At 36.8% G+C, this 18199-nt stretch overlaps 2 protein-coding genes across 2 annotated transcripts; one reads left to right on the top strand and one right to left on the bottom strand.

Annotated features, from left to right (window-relative positions):
* Positions 1-157: 157 nt before the first annotated feature.
* LOC128676040 (poly(A) RNA polymerase gld-2 homolog A-like) lies at positions 158-10481 on the bottom strand. Its single transcript, XM_053755939.1, has 8 exons — positions 10123-10481; positions 9720-10039; positions 7582-7773; positions 6956-7074; positions 6362-6539; positions 5488-5619; positions 4685-4813; positions 158-4356 (listed from the first exon to the last, which is right to left on the bottom strand). The coding sequence occupies exons 2-8, from the start codon at positions 10021-10023 to the stop codon at positions 3974-3976; spliced, it is 1437 nt and encodes a 478-aa protein (XP_053611914.1). The 5' UTR covers positions 10024-10039; positions 10123-10481; the 3' UTR covers positions 158-3973.
* Positions 10482-10768: 287 nt separating this feature from the next.
* On the top strand, positions 10769-16794 carry LOC128676039 (uncharacterized protein). Its single transcript, XM_053755938.2, has 2 exons — positions 10769-12557; positions 13095-16794. Exons 1-2 carry the CDS (start codon positions 11058-11060, stop codon positions 13218-13220), a joined length of 1626 nt encoding a protein of 541 aa, XP_053611913.1. The 5' UTR covers positions 10769-11057; the 3' UTR covers positions 13221-16794.
* Positions 16795-18199: the final 1405 nt, after the last annotated feature.

Genomic DNA, 18199 nt, shown 5'->3' with positions numbered 1-18199 from the left:
TACACTTGTTTCATCCAATATAAGGTAGTCATTCCTTAAAACTGACAGTTTTTTTTTGCAGTGTTCCAAACTGTTAAAACTGTCGATGTCGACTATATCGCGATATATCGACATCGATAGTTTACAAACCGATCGAACGCTGAATGCACAAAAACAATTATGAGAAATATTGATTTATCTTAAAATCAAACAATATTTTGGCAGTTTGTATATATTTAACTATTACAGAATATCTTCTTTACAATATTTTGTACAACAATGACGACTGCTTGTGTTCAAAAAATAAAATGCAACACAAGACAAAAATGTATATCAAAAAAATAGACAGCGAAAATAATTTTAGAATTGGGAAATATTTTACAGATTTATGATACACAAAATATACAACGAACGTTGCACTTGTTGATTTGCATAATTTATGAAAATCCGAATTGTTCACTGTTTTGTAAATTGCATTTTATTAACTTGAACTTTCATCGCAATTTTGTAACATTAAGTACATGAGAAGTTGTTGAAAATTTTCTTTTGACAAAAATATTAAACCAGTTCTTATGGTCTGGCAGTGATTATGCGTCAAAAATAAACAAATAATATACTAAATATAAATAACGATTTCAAACCGCAATATCGAAATTTGTGGCCAGGCACTTGTGTGAGGCCAGCTAAAACACATCAGAAGATTTATTTGTACTCTTTCTATTCTTTATCTATTTACAAGATGGATGATTGACACAAGAAAAATGGGTAACTAAAATCTTCTAATATGATCGATTTCGAAAAAACTTCGCACAAGGCCTTTCATTGAAACAAATTCTTGAATTTAAGAATATGTTATATTGTTAATTCAAACAACTCATTTAGTAATTTTGAAAATAAATCCAAAGAGCACCAATTAACAAAACAAAAGCAAACCAGTTCTCAAGGCGTTCTGTTGAGTAGTTACAATTAAACTGAAAATTAAAGTTTATTTCTGAGTTTTACATTAGGAGGTGCTTTATTGTGACTGGTTGCTGTGTTTGCCCGAAATAATTTCTATTCAGGTAAAATTCACAGTGTCATAAAATACCCATTGTGTGAATTTAAAGATCTCTAAATATTTTTTCAGTACATTCTATCGGACCGGTAGTAAATTATTTTTTAAAGACTGACACTGAGAATTGACTTACGACTTTCGTCCCTTGGTCCCAAACAGAAATGAATACGAGCAATTAGCCCCTAAAGTTTTCATAAGCATTATGGGGGCAGGATGAGGTTGCAAAAAATGGTCGAATGTGACGAGAAAAGTTTTTCGACAGCGTTGTACATGATCACACTATGGCAGTCGATAGCCAAAGTGCGAACGAAAGTACAGTGTGTAGCAGAATAGCTTATGAACATGCGCAGAGCAGATGTACGCTCCGAAACGAGTCAAAACATGCGATAAATCTGACATTAAAGAAGTCAAAATAAAAAGATTTTTTCAGAATTTTATTTTTGTTTTGTGTATTTTTTTGTGATTTTTAAATATTTTTTTGTATATTTTTTTTGGATTTTTCAATATATTTTTTTGTATTGGTTTCGAGTTTTATAACTTTTTTCAAAAATTAAACAGTTTTTGAGACACTTTGCATCGATAACTATAATCAGTTTTCTTATTATATAGCACATTTTAAAATTATTTATTGTACTTCAATATTCCAGCGCGACAAGTGCCTCTTATGTAAAATTGATATAAAACTTATACATAGGCTTATAAAAACGGCAGGCGTCGCCCGGCGCCGGGCGCTGGTGTGTTCGGAAGCGAAGCGGACACTCGCGAGGCGCCGCTCTCAGCAGTGCTCAGATGTAACAACCAATACAATCTCGATACGAAATTCGCTGTTAAAACACAGCTCTCTTCTTCGTTGGAGACTGACCCTAAGTGTGTTTTTTATGCACGAAAGGGATGGGTAGATTAATAAAGGTTCGCTATTACACCGTTTTTGATATGGAAATGGCAATATAATGTTAAATCATTACGCTTGACCGAATACAATTTCATAAAACAAAACGAATACAAATCCGCCAAATTTAGATAATTTCAGAAGGAATTTTAATAAATGCTTGAATTTGGCAGACTGCTTTTGGGTTACAAAAATGCAGGACAACACTACAATTTCATGGGTTTAAAAAAATATTAATGGAAAAAATACTGTTAACTTCATCCACGAAACGAATAAAATAGTGTTTGATATATAAATTTTACGTCTACAGACGGGCAACACGGGGCGCATATAACAATTTGTACAATCTCTGTTAATTTTTTAAAAGATATGCTTAACATTTGATCGCCCCGTGCCCCGTCGACCGTCAAGCCAGGAAGCGCTCGTAAGGCAACATAATATTTTAGCACCACTGACTTTATTGCACTTGCAATTTGGAGCAAATTACTGTAATAGCACCTTAATGTACTTATTTATATTATTATTATATATTAGTATTTTGAAAACATATCAGGCCTGCGTGTCGCCATGAAACTCAAAGAAAATGTGTCTTAATGGAATGAACTTTAGCGAGTAATTTAAATATTTATGCTAGAGACATGCACAGAAGCTCATACTAGATTCCCGTGAATGTTCTAGCATAGATCGCAGGGTTAGTTGCCTTCGACATAGAAGCGGAACTAGATAGTGAAAATCGACCAATCACCGCTCCATATGCATACGATGCGCTGATTGGTCGATTCTCGAACTTCCTAATAGCTTCACCTCTATAGCAAGGTACGACATCGCCACATCCCAGGCACATTTCCCTCCAGTCGACACGGCGCGTAGCTCCAACCCAGAGCACACGAATCGGAACTCCTTCGCGACTGCCTACGCCTACCCCAACAACATACACCATATAACTGTATATATAATATTTTTTTGTCATTTACCCTCTCACAACATACTATTTACATAAAACAGAGGACCTTAAAAGTCTTAAAACATTCCAATATTTATGTTTTTTTTTTTGGTAACTTTCATTCTTACTATGTACAATACATATTATTTAAATAACTTATAAATAAACAATATAAACATTAAAAACGGACGCGTGATGGCCGGTTCGTAACGCGAGTCACTCAACAATAGGATTTCTCACATTATTGTCATCGCCAAAGGTATACGTCTGCGGCAATACTATAGGAACTTGCCCGCTTGAGCGGGCGCAGACGACGCGACTAGCACACCTAACATGATATATCTAATGCTCCTCGGCCGGCGACGCTTTGTTCCACAGACTAGTCCGATTCTGATAACGCTTTGAAAATAAAACACTGGACCAAATTTTGATCAAAACATCATTTGACGCATGTCACACATCCCAAATGTCAACTCGGGAAACAAAATCTAAAAGAGCGATTCATATGAGTGTGTGACCGATTGGCAAATGAATGCAAATCTAATTTTATGATTGTTGTGACGTACACGATCGAGACGAAAAGTGAGTGTTTTATTTTCAAAACTGCCAGTTATGTATCATTCATTACCCGTCGCGTCCCGACAGCCGAGAAAATTCTTTAGTGGAGTTCTAGCGAAATGACTCAGTCTTAATTTCAGCGTTTTTGGTTGCATTACGGCAGCGATAACACATGCAATACAATACAGCGATGCGACAGATTTAGAATACGGTTTGTGACGTGTTCAATTTCTCAAATAGCTGCAAAAACACGCGATCGTGCGCTTCGTACACGTTCCCGTAGCCCGAATCAACACTTTTACCTTCTTTATACACCGATCGTATAAAGCGAAAAATTTGCTCTTCTACAGAGCGGTAGATATATTCGACGACCGTCGTCACCGTCAATCACTTAATAATCCAAGGTCGCTATATCTATCGCCGTCAAAGGCCGAGTCGGACCGAACCACGGAACTTTCCCGCCGACAAACCCGAGAGCCGAGATTCGTCGGATCGCCGCAATAAATATAAATCTAGAAAATAAAATGGAGTCGATGAGACGGCGCCGCGGTCATCGCTCGGGCCAGGCGTCGGCGAGGCGGAGGCCGGCGGCCAGGCGGCGGTGAGAGTCGCGGAAGGCGGCCACGATGCGGCCGAAGGTGTCGGGGTCGTACACCGAGCGCGCAGTGTTGCTGAGGTCGAAGGGCTCCTCCACCGCGATCAGCTTCCACTGCTGCGCCTCGCCCGCGCACTCGGCCAGCGGCACGCGCGCGCCCAGCCGCACCGACACACACATGCGCGAGTACGGGAACTCCGCGTAGTAGCGCAGCAGCTGCACGAACAGCTCCGCCAGCGACGACCGGTTGCTGTGCCGGCCCCAGTGGGCCCACTCGCCCCACTCGCCCCACTCGCTCGCCTCCGTGCCGCGCGGCAGGATCGCCGGGTTTGTGCCACCTGTACGCGTCATCGATACTTTCTCAATATGTTTTACAGTGGTTTACAAAAAGAAAACTGATTTTTAACATTTGGCACTATAGTCTCTCAAATTATACCGTATTTGTCAAATACTGAAGAGCAAGTGCTCAAGTAGGCATGCCAGTATTGGAATGACATACATATTTCGCAAGTATTTGATAGGGCTAACTAGCAAACAACCTCAACCTGATTGTCAGACCACAATATGAGATTTTATCAGAAATTGATGAAACAGATCATACATGTTCAAATATATTTCCAATTAATCGAGACTTTATACCGGCACAGATATAGGTAAGGTACTCACACTGCAGGAAGTGTATGACCATGAGCGTGAGCGCGTAGGAGCTGAGCGTGCGCGCGCGCGCGTCGTTGATGTTGTGCGCGCGCGCCCACAGCTTGCTCAGCGACACCAGCGGCCGCACGCGCCAGTCCACTGCCGCAACACACACATCACGTCACATTAACATCGCCACAGGGATATATTCAATACCATAGTAACTGCCTTAATTGTGGAGATCAGAAGTATGGGTTGAATTGTAATTGAATATTTTGATTCGCAATAAGAAGCAGAAGCATTGAATGTATCCAGTCATATAACAATTATTAAAAATATTTAATCGTTAATTTGTTATATCCTAGAGAAGGTATAAGATCGCTATAGCGATAAATCCGCCTAATGGCCGGTTCACGACGTGCTACTACAGGAATACTATAGTAACGCGATTTACTCAAAAACCAGTGAATGAATTTCAATAAGGTTTTCACTATTAAACATGTCAATAAAATTTGCTTTAATTTGGTGCACCTTGTGTAACCAACATACAAACAAATCAGTAATACTATTGGCGGCACCAAAATCACTGTGGACCAACTAGTGTTATCATATTGAACCAACTCGACCAATTTCATTTCCAAAAAAAATTTTAACGATTGCGTTGTGCGCAGATTTTTTAAAATGTCAAGTCATAATAACAGAAACTTGCGCTATCAGTGGCGCCACCTAGTGCGTCCATTGATGTAAATAAATGGCCCACACTAAGCACAATGTATCGCGCGGGCGATGGACACAAACACAAAGTGCACAAAACAAGAAATATCTATACTCACTCCGAGAGAAGGTGTTGAGCAGCGTAGTGTTCCGGACGCCGACTACGTTGTTGCAGTTGAGGTCCACCTGCAGCCCGTGCCGCGGGTCGCGGAACTTCAGGATGGGCACTTTGGCTTGGATCAACTCCGCGTCTGAAATTATACTGCCTTTTATACCTTCAAACAACACAACCTTTGTAGGAACTTTTTCAGGTCAATCTTAAATTATTAATTAACCTTAATTTAAAAATTAAGGTTAATTAATCAAATCTTAAATTATTAAACAGCTGTGACCTCCGGGCTTAGCTCCCGCGGGAATTTCGAGATCAAAAATACCCTATTTGTTATTCCAGGTTATATTCTCCCCGTGTACCAAATTTCATAACAATCGGTCCAGTAGATTTTGTGTGAAAGAGTAACAAAAATACATAAATCCTCACAAACTTTCAACATTAATAATAATAGTAAGATTTCTTATTACAACACAAAACAAGGCTACAAATTAAAAACAAGAAGTCCACTGTTGGATATAGGCCTCCAAGGACCGATTCAAAGCAGTATGCGTCCAGCGTCTTCCTGTAACATTGACGATATCGTCAGACCATCAGATTGGTAAATGATCGGCGCTTAGGTTGTATGTGGCCACTATTCCAGAATGCCTCTGAATAAAGCCTCTCATTGAATAAAGCCTTTGTGATAAAATGTCATTAAGTACGAAAATTTAAATATAGTATATAATCAGATTAAGGATTACGAAGGTATCATGTAATCATTTTGCATACCTGTAATTTGAAGTATGGAGAAGGACATAGGATACCTATCATCTTGGAAAATTAACGCGGGCCAAGCCGCAGGCAAAAGCTAGTTCTTGATATCGCACAGTACAAACACTCACTGGGATCAAAGCTCCGGATGTAGCTCAGTATGTAGTTGAGGTGCAGCAGCGCGTGCGCACGCGGCTCCACATTCTCCAGCGGACGCACGTACAGACACAGGTCCATGTCGGACGAGTCCAGCGCGAAGCCGGACATGGTCGACCCCACCACGTACAGCGAGTAGCGGGGGAATATCCGCTGCGGACAAATGTTCAAGTTTTATCATACAAATCTATTTCTCGCTCTTGCCAGTTACTTTATTTGCAAAACATCATAATTGTTGAAGGAAAGGATAAAGGTATGTAGCTGCAATAGAAAGGGGTGCAGGTATGTAATAGAAAAGGAAGTACTTACTATTTTTTCTTTAGTATACCTTTTTGTTTTAGCGACTGAAAACATTCTAGATGCACATATTCATGTTTTGAAGACCATACAAAGTGGAGTGGGGACACTAAATGGTAAAGCAAGGAACCAGGAAAATATTCAGATAAAAGACTTGGATAGGATTCATAACATTTTTGGAGCCACTGAATAACTTTTTCAGTTTATTTAACTTTAAGAATATTGTTCTTGTGTCAGAGTGATTTCCATGTCTACCTTCTCGGAGAACTTACCTTAATATTAATATAGAGATATCTCCACAGCGTCATCTTCCTCCGGAAGGTCTCCTCGCTCTGCTGCGATTTGATGAACTTGTCCCACATCTCCTGCGACAGTGTGTCGAACTTTGAGCCTGTGAACAATGTTATCATGAACGAGGGTAAAATTTATATGGGTTTAACCAGTCTTGACGCAGTATTTTCTCAAAAACTTGGGACAGTTTTGCAAACTGGTAATCTGTGTAAAAACCGTATCTTTATATTTTTTGTGCCACACATGCTTTTTAACAAAATTCAAAATGTACTTATATGAAAACATTTTGGAATTTTTATTCGTGTATTGAACCAATATTATTATTGTTTATTTATTGAACCCATTGGTTCTCGTTCCAATCCACAATGTCTTGTCAATGTCCGAATAGTCACGGTATGCCCTGTCTATTCGGGGCAGTACTCTTAACCATCGAGCTATCGATTCTATTAGGTTCGATTTTCGCTCGAATCCAGAATTTTCATATCATTAAATTTTAAATTTATCCAGACAAATGGCGACCTTGCAAGACCATTTAATGAATAACCACAGGCACGCCACTAGCGGGTACTTAGTTGTATCACAGCCAGCTGCAGTCACCAACACTCACCTGTGAGCAGATCGTCGGGGGTGAACTTGACCTGGAACGCGTAGGAGCTGATGTAGCGGTCGGGCGCCAGGCGGCGGTGGCGGGCGGGCTGCGAGTGGCGATGGCGAGGGCGCCACTCGCGCGAGTAGTTCCCCGCGTGTCCGCCGGCGGCGCCCGCGTTGCCGCGCTCTGAACTGCGCGATGTGCCCTCGTCTGAGATAAATATGTCATTTACTAGATAGATAGGTAGGTGTACAAAAGTCGTCTGCATGGATTGGATACCCCACTCCAATCCACTTCTGCCGCAAAATAGGCACTTAGGCAACGCGCGTTTGATACTTATTTCGTTTCACACATTGACTGTGGTCGTATTCTTGTTTGACTGCTTGGTAGTATAAATAAGTCTACATTTTTCTTTAAGCAAAAGAAGACAAATTTTTAGTGAAGAAAATTAAAAATCAATTATACACAATAAACTCACGCACATCCAAATTTGTTCATAAGTATCTAGATACAATAGCCACGGGAGTGGAATCCAGAGGTGCGGCTAGTGTAAAAATAATAATCACGTCAGAGCTAATCGCATACCATACGTCACATAAGATCGCGTCACGGTGGCATCACTCGTGTACACAATATTACCTAACACGGGTGGCAACATATTTTACGACGCTATGGCATTTGTCAGACAAATTTACAACGACGTTTAGATCGTCAATTTAATCGTCATTGTTACGGTTTAGAAACTATCTTAACCATAAAAAAAAATAAAGCATACTTGGAATGTTCTCGCAATGTCAAATATTGGACAGTGCGACAGTGACGAAACATTATATAGTAACTTTTTTTTTAATAAGAGGGTTCCGATTCTTACACCAGGGTTTATCAGTTTAGGTCTCGAGTGACACTCAACAAGTGTTGCTTATGAAGTTACTAATTAAATAATGCTAATAAAAATAGAAAAATATATGTTAGAATTTGATTTTTATGGTTTAAGTAAGAAAAAAATTATAAGAAAAACGGTTTTATGTAATACAATTATCACATTTTTAGGTGAATCGTGTAGTCGGCTATTAGCACTTTGTACAATCACGTGCATTAATAGGTACCTAAATACAAAGTCTAAAATTTAATGCTTTTGTATATATGCGATTGCACGTGATTGTACCAGTGACCCATTTATCACTAGACCAGCAGAGGGTTTACTGAAACTGATTTGTATATCCTACTAATTTTATAAATGCAAAAGTTTGTGAGGATGTTTGTTACTCTTTCACGCAAAATCTATTACAACGATTGTTATGAAATTTGGTACATGGGTAGAATATAACCTGGAATAACACATATGATACTTTTATCTTGAAATTCCCACAGGAGGGAAACGCACAGGGCAGCTAGTTAAAAATATTTTAGATTTTGTAAATAGCATAGTTAAAAACAAATATGAGCTTAGTTTACTAGTCGCTTTAATATCCCAATTTGTAGCCTCCAAAAAAAAAAGAAACAAAATAAATTAGCAAGTTTTAAAATCTTCATTTTCTTTCTGCAACTGATATTCTTACAATTATTCCAAAAACAATTCTATTTGCAAAAATTAAAATGAAATGTAACAAACATTTCATTGAACTGGGTAAAATTAGAAAAAAATATGAATAAAGAAACAAAGATAGCCCATAATCTTTACTTGGACTCTAGAGAACACACTTGAATTCAAATTTAAATTAATTTCTGTAATCTGTTACTCTCAGATCACAGAAAATAAGAACACATACCTACAAACTATCTATCAGATATCTTTGCCAGTCGACCAATGCATCATTGTCACCAACATCATTTATGAATGCCACAACATTTGGTGTGGAAATGTAATGTATTTAGATATATATTCTAATATAGGAGTTGAATATCTTGAGAAAACAAATAGACACAAAGGTGTTTATTTTTATTTTGAGGGTAGGCATTTGTCGTTATTTTCGGCATTCATTCATTCATTAAAATAAAAAATTACAACAATTTCTTTCCCTTGGTATATAGAGGTAAATGCATAGTAAAAAATAACTTACCTATCTGCAAAATAGTAAATGGAAGAGAGGAAAGTCAAAGTACACATTTTGAGGGACCTAAATTACAAGTTATTGTAGGTAGGTTCGAGCACTTACCCTTCTCTCCAGATTTGTTTGAGCCCGAAGCATTGCTGGATAAACTTGAATCATCAGAATCATAGCCAAATGCTGTGTTTTCTGTCTTGTTGCTATGTGGGCGGTCCCTGCGCGGCTGCCAGCGGCGCGGCGTGCCCTGCTGGTGCGCCGGAGAGCCTCCGCTCCGGCCGCCGGACCCTGCCGTGGCCTGCAGCGCCTCCAAGGCGAACTGCCGCTGCCGCTCGCCATTTGTTACCATATATACGGGCGCAGGGCCTCCGAAACCCCCGTTCGCATGATACATTACCGGCGCTCCCTCGTTCATTATTATATCCACTTATCTGTTGAAAATATCAACAATGTTACTTGAATTAAATGGTCTTACAGGGTTATATTCAAAATTATAATTTTTAAGCGTACCAACCTGTATTTGAAACGTTTTATGCGATGGCGGACTACGCCTCCCACCGGCTACTGTGTCATCGTAGGCGTAGTAAATTAATTACAGTATGGAGCGACGTACAAAAATCTATTCAACCTGGGACTCCCGAAATCCGAGACGAGTCAATCTATCGAAGTCCGACGTTTCAGCAGAGTAATTTGCGAAATTGGCCAATGGCTTCAATGTGACGCGTGTCGCTGATTTACCACTTTGCTAACAGAACGAGCTCAAATTATTTCTACGCCGGTAATAATACTTCTACCCACAAATTACCACTGCAAATCGGTAAAAATCCACTGAGAAATCCGCCATGACTTTTTGGATATACCTATAGCGACATCTGACGGCGATCCTCCATGAAACGTCCACGTGATTTTACTTTTTTCGTTTGAATTTTGGGTGTTCTAAAAGCAACCAGCATTATGCCAAAATTTTTAAATTGAATAATTTATGATTAATAATAAATTGATTACGCGAAGTTAATGTTAATCTTGAGAATAATAGTCTATTTTTTATAAAAATGCATCTGTTTATTTCAAACATGATTTTGAAATAAAATTGATGCAGAGTTTAGAAAATAAACTACAAAAGTACACGATTATTTAGTCTTGCAACAAGTTTTGACGTTGATGTTAGTTTGACATTTATTAGTTATTGTCATTCACTTGCAAAATAGGGTTTCGTCAGGAAAATCACCAATAAAATAAAATTTTAATCAAAAATATAAGCTTTTCGTGACCATGGAACATCACAAAAGTTCGAACATATACCAGCTTGTGTAGAAAAAAATTTAGATATCGAGTGATGACGTTGATTGTGGATCATGTAACCTTAAAAGTGCAAAAAGTCAATAGAAACAAACTTTGTCATCTCATTGTTTGATTACCAATTTTAATAAGAGCAAGTAGTGGTTTGTCATGTCTCATTTCAGTGATTTCATGGACGGCGTTCCCGTCAAAATATCAGAAAAATACAAGCGGCCCCCCAAAATAGAATTGCCTTACAGCGTTACGGAATGCCCTTTACGAGCTCAGGCTGTAGTGGACAGCGCTAAATATTGTTCTACTTTCGAAACAAATGTACTCTCCAAACTCAAGGAGCTCCGGCGTGCCAAAGAAATAAAGAAATCCGAGAGGCGACATCGTTTACAGCTGTTGGAAGAGGCGAAACAAAAAAAATTGGATGCTATCGCTGCTGCCGAGGCTGAGGAAAAGTTGAAGCAGTTGAGCGTGTCAGACGTGTCGTACCCGAGCACCGATGAGATAAGTGCGTTGTCCCCCGACGAAAAAGCTGAGGCTAATTCTGATGTGACACCGACACACGAGAGCCCCGAATCAGTTGATGTTGCTACTCAAGAAATCCAAATACCAACTACTAGTAATGCTCCTGATCCCCAATTAAACATCCTCCAACCGATACAAGTGCAGTCCAACTATCAACAAAACAATCTCTTAGATGATCCGGATCCTTTACAAGAAATTAAGAAGAGTGCAAAAGTTAATAGGATACCACATTACAATCATAACATAGAAACATTGACTTATAAAGATTTTGAGAATGACACATCAAGTCCTTTTGATAACGTGGAATTGAAGACTATAAATGATATGGAATTACTAGCTCAAGTGTTGCAAAGTCAGAGGGATTCTGGGACGAGTTGTAATCCTCAAGTGTTTGTAGATCAGGGTTATAGCTCTGTTCCCAACTGCGCATCTCAAGCACAAATGGAAGGAATGACTTATCTACCCAATACTTACATAGAGCAGCCTGTCCATGGACCTAGTATGATGTATTCCCCAGAACACTATCCAGTATCAAATGGATATTATATACCAGAAAACACCTGTGATAATATTAATATGTACATGCCAAATTACCAATACTATGTTCCAGCTAATCCATATTCAGTAATTGACACCAACTATTATAATAATCAAATGCAGCCATCAGATATTAGTCACATGCCTAATGAACCAACTTACATTCCGCAACCATATTATTTCCAAAGCCCTAATATACCAGCGTCAATGTCTTATCCTTCTCCAAATGTGACATACAATACAACACCGAATCAAATTCAGAATCAGAGTCCGATGTCAATATCGCAGCATACAGTGAAGTCAAGGTCGCGAAGTGTGCCTGATATTGTTAAAGAATTAGATGAAGAATTAGCTTCGGCCAAACTAAGAGCCAACGAAAGATCATATAATGTAAGTCCTGCCCCAAAAGTGGTCCCTGAAACATCTTGTAAGAAGAAGGATGAGCGAAGAAATAGAAAGAAGCCGGAAAATTTGCCAAATCCATATGAGAAGCTGCCGCCCAAGCTGCAGCATATTTGTCAGAACATACACTGTATGGGATTTCCTCTGGACAGGGTAGCAAGAGTCTGTAGTCTTTTAGGTGATAATGATAAAAAGGTAATTCTAATTTTTCATAGATAACCATTTATTGTATTCTGTGAAGATATTATATATTTGCATACGATGGGAGAGAGATCTGTGCTAATTGTCACCAAGCCTGACAGTTGTTATGATCATTTTTATTGGTCTATTGATCTTGACAAGTCGTAATTCTTTACATATTGTTTTGTTATCATGTTTGTTTAGTATAGAGCTAATGTTGTCCTGATGAAAACAATGAAAATCTTTTAGGTACGTGTAGGTAACTATTTTTTTATTTATATTATCCTAGCTTTTCTTAGGTAAAACCATAAAAATTAGCATATGTTATTATGTTACATATGTTAGTTCCTGAACATCTCATCCTATCCGTTTTTGAGTATATTCATTACAAACAAAAATACAAATCCTTTCTCTTTATAATATTAGTATGGACCAGTATGGATGTACTTACTCAAGGACTTCAATAGTCCCCATTATCATTGTAGACTCGATTCTAACAGGAACCAAATTTCCATGAGTGATTTTCAGTGATGTTTGAACTACTCATTCCAGATAATCGAAGGCCTTCTGATGATCGGCGACTTGATGGACCTGGGCTTCTCCGAGGGCCGGGTCTCCGCGGCGCTTGCCAAACACGAATTTAACAAGGACAAGGCCTTAGACGAACTGGTCTCCTAACACCAAGGCTCTGGGTGAACTGGAGTGGCTGTTCTATGGTTAATCTCATGTCTATGGTCGCATAGCTTGAGACTTTATGATTATACTTACACTATGGTTACATAGATCACAGATATTTGGCGGACCGTACCTCTATACGTTCTTCCAACAAAAGTACGGTTTGCGTTTAGTTCCTATTTCGGCCGCGCTATCTGGCGTATAAAGTGCTGACATCTCATATTATAGCAGACTTGAATCCACGCAAACCAAACCAAACCACAAGTTATTTCTCCATATGGAACGCAATCCATATGGAGAAATAACTTGTGGTTTGGTTTGGTTTGCGTCAATAAATTAATTGTTAATTGCGTCAATAATTAGTCAATAAATTATTTAATGCATTAATATAATTTATTGACTTCAAAAATAATGAACGGCGTTTAATAAGGATTGATGATTGAATTAGAAATCCATCACGAAAAAATAATTATATTCACGGGAAAAGCTTTTGAAGTAACGGCGTGGAAGAAATGAAATTTAAAAAAAACCTATAGTTTACTGACAATCAGTAAACTATTTTGAGTAAGCATTGAAGATAGGACACTGCCTTTTTAGATTGAAAAATAATAAATTGTAAATACATACAATAATACAGTATTAAATAAAAAACAAAATCAAGTTTTAGACGGTGATTATTTACTCTTTCAACAGACAGATTGAATTGCAGATTTAAATTGTTATATTTAAATATAATTTTGTTTCCTTAACTTTTTTTTTGTCTTGTTTCATAAGCGTTAAGCTGGCTTGTGATATATTGTGAGTAATGTAAACTCTAAACATAGACAATATTATGATAATCTTGCCTGCCTAGTAGAGAGAAACACTAAAGAATTATAAAAGTTATTCAAATTGTTTATTTATTTTTAAATGTCACAGTGATACTATTCATAAAAAAGACAATTGCTTATGGCAATCGTAAGATCGTACTTTTTTAATTATTGTTTGGACCATTTTTTACATGATAATGCAAAAATAACTGCGTACACTCGGTTTTTTCTTACAATTCCTAACATGTAGTCAATTTTTACAGTACTTATTGTTGAGTTTTTTTTTGAAAATAAATCAAAATAATTAATTTTATTTATATCGCTGTAAAATCTTAAAAAGACATGGTATAATTGTTTACATGATAAGACTTGTAAGAAAAAACGCATTTTACATACAGTCAGCACATCAATTTCGTCAATTTATCCACTGCCTCTGAAACCCGAAACATTTTTATAACCCTACTCGGATTTATGACTTCAATCAAAGAAATTTGAATTCTCGCTGCGTGTATTTTAAGTACTTTTTCCTTTGTAGCAAAAGCAGGAGTGATGTATCTAACTTTGGTTTAATTTAATCTGTGCAGTATAATGTACTTTGTAAATAATGACAGCCCTTGAAGATAACTTGTGATTTTGGGCCACAGTGTAAATAAATTAAGTGGCTTGTAGAGAAAAGCTATAGAAATATATGAATTATATTTAAATAATGCTATTATATAGTTTTATTGTTTGAGAAGGTAGCAACTTGAAGTAAGACTTGAAAAATCTTTAACAGAAAATGAACAGATTCGTATCAATCATCACAGCCGATCGTAATCCATTGCTCTTACAAAAGCAAAAATTCATTATTGGGCGGTCCAAAAATGGATTTTTTTATTTTAATACAAAAAATAGAAATTAAGGCCAAAACATAGTTTTTGAGTCACGAAAATGCGAAAAACGAATATATTTGTGTTCAGCGTGTTACTTCAAGTTGCTAAATTTGCGTTCTTCTAAGTTGGCTGTTATTTTCACGTACTAAAGAATATTGTTATATTGTCGTGTTATTATATAGAGGACTTGCATCAACGCTTGGTGATAAAATATCCTATAGTCTATACGTATGTGCCTATCCTATATCTATACGTATCAAACAAAATGGTGTGTGTTGTGGCCAATGACATCAGGCAGATTTATCTAGCTGTAAAATCGAAATATAATATTGAATCAGAAAGTGGTAAAACAGGCCTTAAAACATAGAAGATTGCTCCTTAGCGCCGTACAACAAAATATATCGCTATTTAAGCAAATACTGTAATACAAAAAATGAGCGATGAATGATTGAATGCAATACATTATGTAAAGGACAGAGATATAATACATAATATACCTGTCCCTGTTTTATTTTCTTTATCGATCTTTATCGACTTTGGAACTCGTGAAAATAACTACCAATTTGGAAAATTCAAATGTGAACACATGACTCGACATTATGGATTTTTTTTTATATTACAAATATATTTGCATTTAATATCTTTGTATATTTTGAAGCCTGCACCTGCCTATTAGTTTAAATTGATACTATTCAGGGTGACATCCTCATTTGTATGATCTATGATATTATGGGGTTATCACAAATTATATAAGTTTATGGAACAATTTTTGTAATATTGATATATCTATATATCAATATTACAAAAGACTCACAGAATCTGTGGTTAGACTATTTCAGAAAACGTCCAGCCCGTTTCACGTTGATTGATACTATTAACTGCGAGTGTTTAGTGCTGGTGTAAGTGCGTAATTTGGACAGGCGCTGATTAGTGCGAGTTCAAGTTCTGTAGTTCAACTTAACACCTGCATTTAACCAATCAAATTCAAACTGGACTTCAAATCAGATACGTTTTGTCAATGTCAAAAACAATAATGTTTTTGAAATTGACAGTCCAATGCATTCTTAAATACTATGAGATTTAAAAAATAATAAACACGTAATAAAATTGATCAATTAAGTGACATTAAATCACTGTGTTTTATTATTTAAACACGTGCATACATTTTATTTTCATGAGTATTTTACTCACAAAATACCGTAAAAATAATGAAAAAAAAAAAGGCGGAGGCAGTCCTTTAAGTCTAAATGGACTTGTTATATACTTAATGTATGTTTTAATTTATTTGATTCTATTTAATGTTCTTGTCGATGTCTTCTTGGAAATATTCCAAGAGATACTCCCACTTCTGAAAATTGTCATTTAGTTTGTAAGAAATGTCATTATCTTTGAACGATGTCCCCTGATTAGACACAGCACTTATTATTATAACGTTTTTAAATCACCATTATAATTAAATGTTGCTTCATAGTGTTTTTATATTAATATTTTTGTATAAATAAATACTCTAGGTTTTAAACAAGGAGAAATATAATTCCGTTTAAAGTATGTTTTTAGACGTAGCGAAAAATGGGTTATTGACCTAAGATTATTATTTGGGACAATTTTATACTGATCTATGAGTCATAGAAGAGGAAATCGTATAGGATACTGGCCATACAATTTTCTCATAATGTTTAACCGTAACGGCAAATGTAATTTTATCTGAACAACAGAGTAGATTGGGTGAATTATTCCGTCTGGTCTAGAAACATACTATCTGGTTTGTTGCAATTTAATTTATTCTAGCTATAACGTTGAGTGATAAATTAAACGTAAGAGAACGCTCGGGAGTCGTGGGAATTTTCTACACAGCTTCACACAAAACAATGTATTATAAATAAACAAATATTTTCACTATTGTGTTTTATGTTTTGGAAGTGTAAGACACGTGTTGGCAATCTTAACATAGTTTTTTCTTGGAAATGCGATTTCATTATTCTGTCTTGTTGAGGTATTTTTTTAACCGATCGTCTTCTAGCTACAAAACATTCCTTACTTTGATTGGAATTGACTCGAATTTGAACTCGAACCTTCCAAAGCACGTGGACAGACTCGCAGCTGAACAGATTCTAATGTTCCAGTTTGCATTCACATAATGTACACGGAGGAGATTGTGGGATCCAATGTTTGTCAAAAATAAGAGACTAAAGACCAACAACTGAATAAATAAACTTATTATAAACTTATTAATATAACTTAAACTACTATACTTGAGTCAGATCGGTATACAAACTCATGTGGCACGAGTAGGATTCGAACCTGGGACCTTTCGATCCGCAGGCGGGCGTCTTAACCATTACACCACCACCGTGATAAAGTGTTCTTAAAAAATAAACACAGTAAAAGACTCTCAAACATAGCAAAACCCAACTAACCCTTTCCGAGTAACGAACTTCTCGAATTTTAGGGTTTCAGAGAAACACAAAAAATAAGAGTGCTTTCGGTAGATTTATTTATAAAGCCATGTGGTAAACGTACATAACCGTTGTTTTTATTTATGAGAGACACCGTGTTATACCGTTGTAACAGGGTTTCTTATCCCCTATTAATATTATAATAGTGTGAAATAGGGTGATGAAAACGCATTTTACGCCTGTTATATACGAATTTGCTGGGTCAGCAACGTCGTGCTTGTTGTTTTTTTGGATTTATTATCCTTATTGAATATTAATATATTATCCTTATTGGACCCAGCCTGGGCAAGAATGACCGCCATGACCGGTAATCAAATTTTAGCGAATTAGAAAATCTTTACAAATTCTAATGAATAATAAGTATGACGATAACATTTTTGTTCTAAACGTTGTAACTTTAAAAATTCGATCACTGGGCGGGCTCACGTGAACTCCTTAATCCTTACTGCAATGGCGATAAGAGCGTCATTATAATGTCAGACTATAGTCCTATTTGTCGGTCATTGTCACGGTTCTGATAAGGTGAGAAAGAGCTGTTGTTTACTGGCTGGAGCTAAAGGGAGATGCGGTTTTTAATTTTAGTGACGAGATACATGTATTTTGAATAAGTATAAAGTCATTATAAAATTTTAGCTGCGAAAATATTTTATGAGAATGGTGGTTCAGAAATGATTATGTTTAAGTATGACTCACCTAAACTTCAAACTTGCCTGAACCTCAGAAATAAAATAAATCTTCCTCAATGACAGTGACCTATCAAAGTGATCATGTATGTTTAAATACATTTTTATATATTTTTAAAATAATTTGTTGGTATATAGATGTACTTTCAATAAAAGGCCTCA

Source organism: Plodia interpunctella, chromosome 15 (genome assembly GCF_027563975.2).
Source record: "Plodia interpunctella isolate USDA-ARS_2022_Savannah chromosome 15, ilPloInte3.2, whole genome shotgun sequence".
Lineage (NCBI taxonomy): Eukaryota > Metazoa > Arthropoda > Insecta > Lepidoptera > Pyralidae > Plodia > Plodia interpunctella.
This window is presented reverse-complemented; position numbering and strand designations above follow the sequence as displayed.

What these genes read in the sequence shown, in the direction of transcription:
- LOC128676040 (XM_053755939.1), bottom strand. Translation starts at nt 10,023, where the DNA reads ATGAACGAGGGAGCGCCGGTAATGTATCATGCGAACGGGGGTTTCGGA. An exon ending in CCCCGACGATCTGCTCACAG is followed by an intron (nt 7,075 to 7,581) that starts GTGAGTGTTGGT and finishes CATTGTTCACAG; the next exon opens with GCTCAAAGTTCGACACACTG. An exon ending in GCTCAACACCTTCTCTCGGA is followed by an intron (nt 4,814 to 5,487) that starts GTGAGTATAGAT and finishes GTGTTGCGGCAG; the next exon opens with TGGACTGGCGCGTGCGGCCG.
- LOC128676039 (XM_053755938.2), top strand. Translation starts at nt 11,058, where the DNA reads ATGTCTCATTTCAGTGATTTCATGGACGGCGTTCCCGTCAAAATATCA. An exon ending in TAGGTGATAATGATAAAAAG is followed by an intron (nt 12,558 to 13,094) that starts GTAATTCTAATT and finishes TACTCATTCCAG; the next exon opens with ATAATCGAAGGCCTTCTGAT.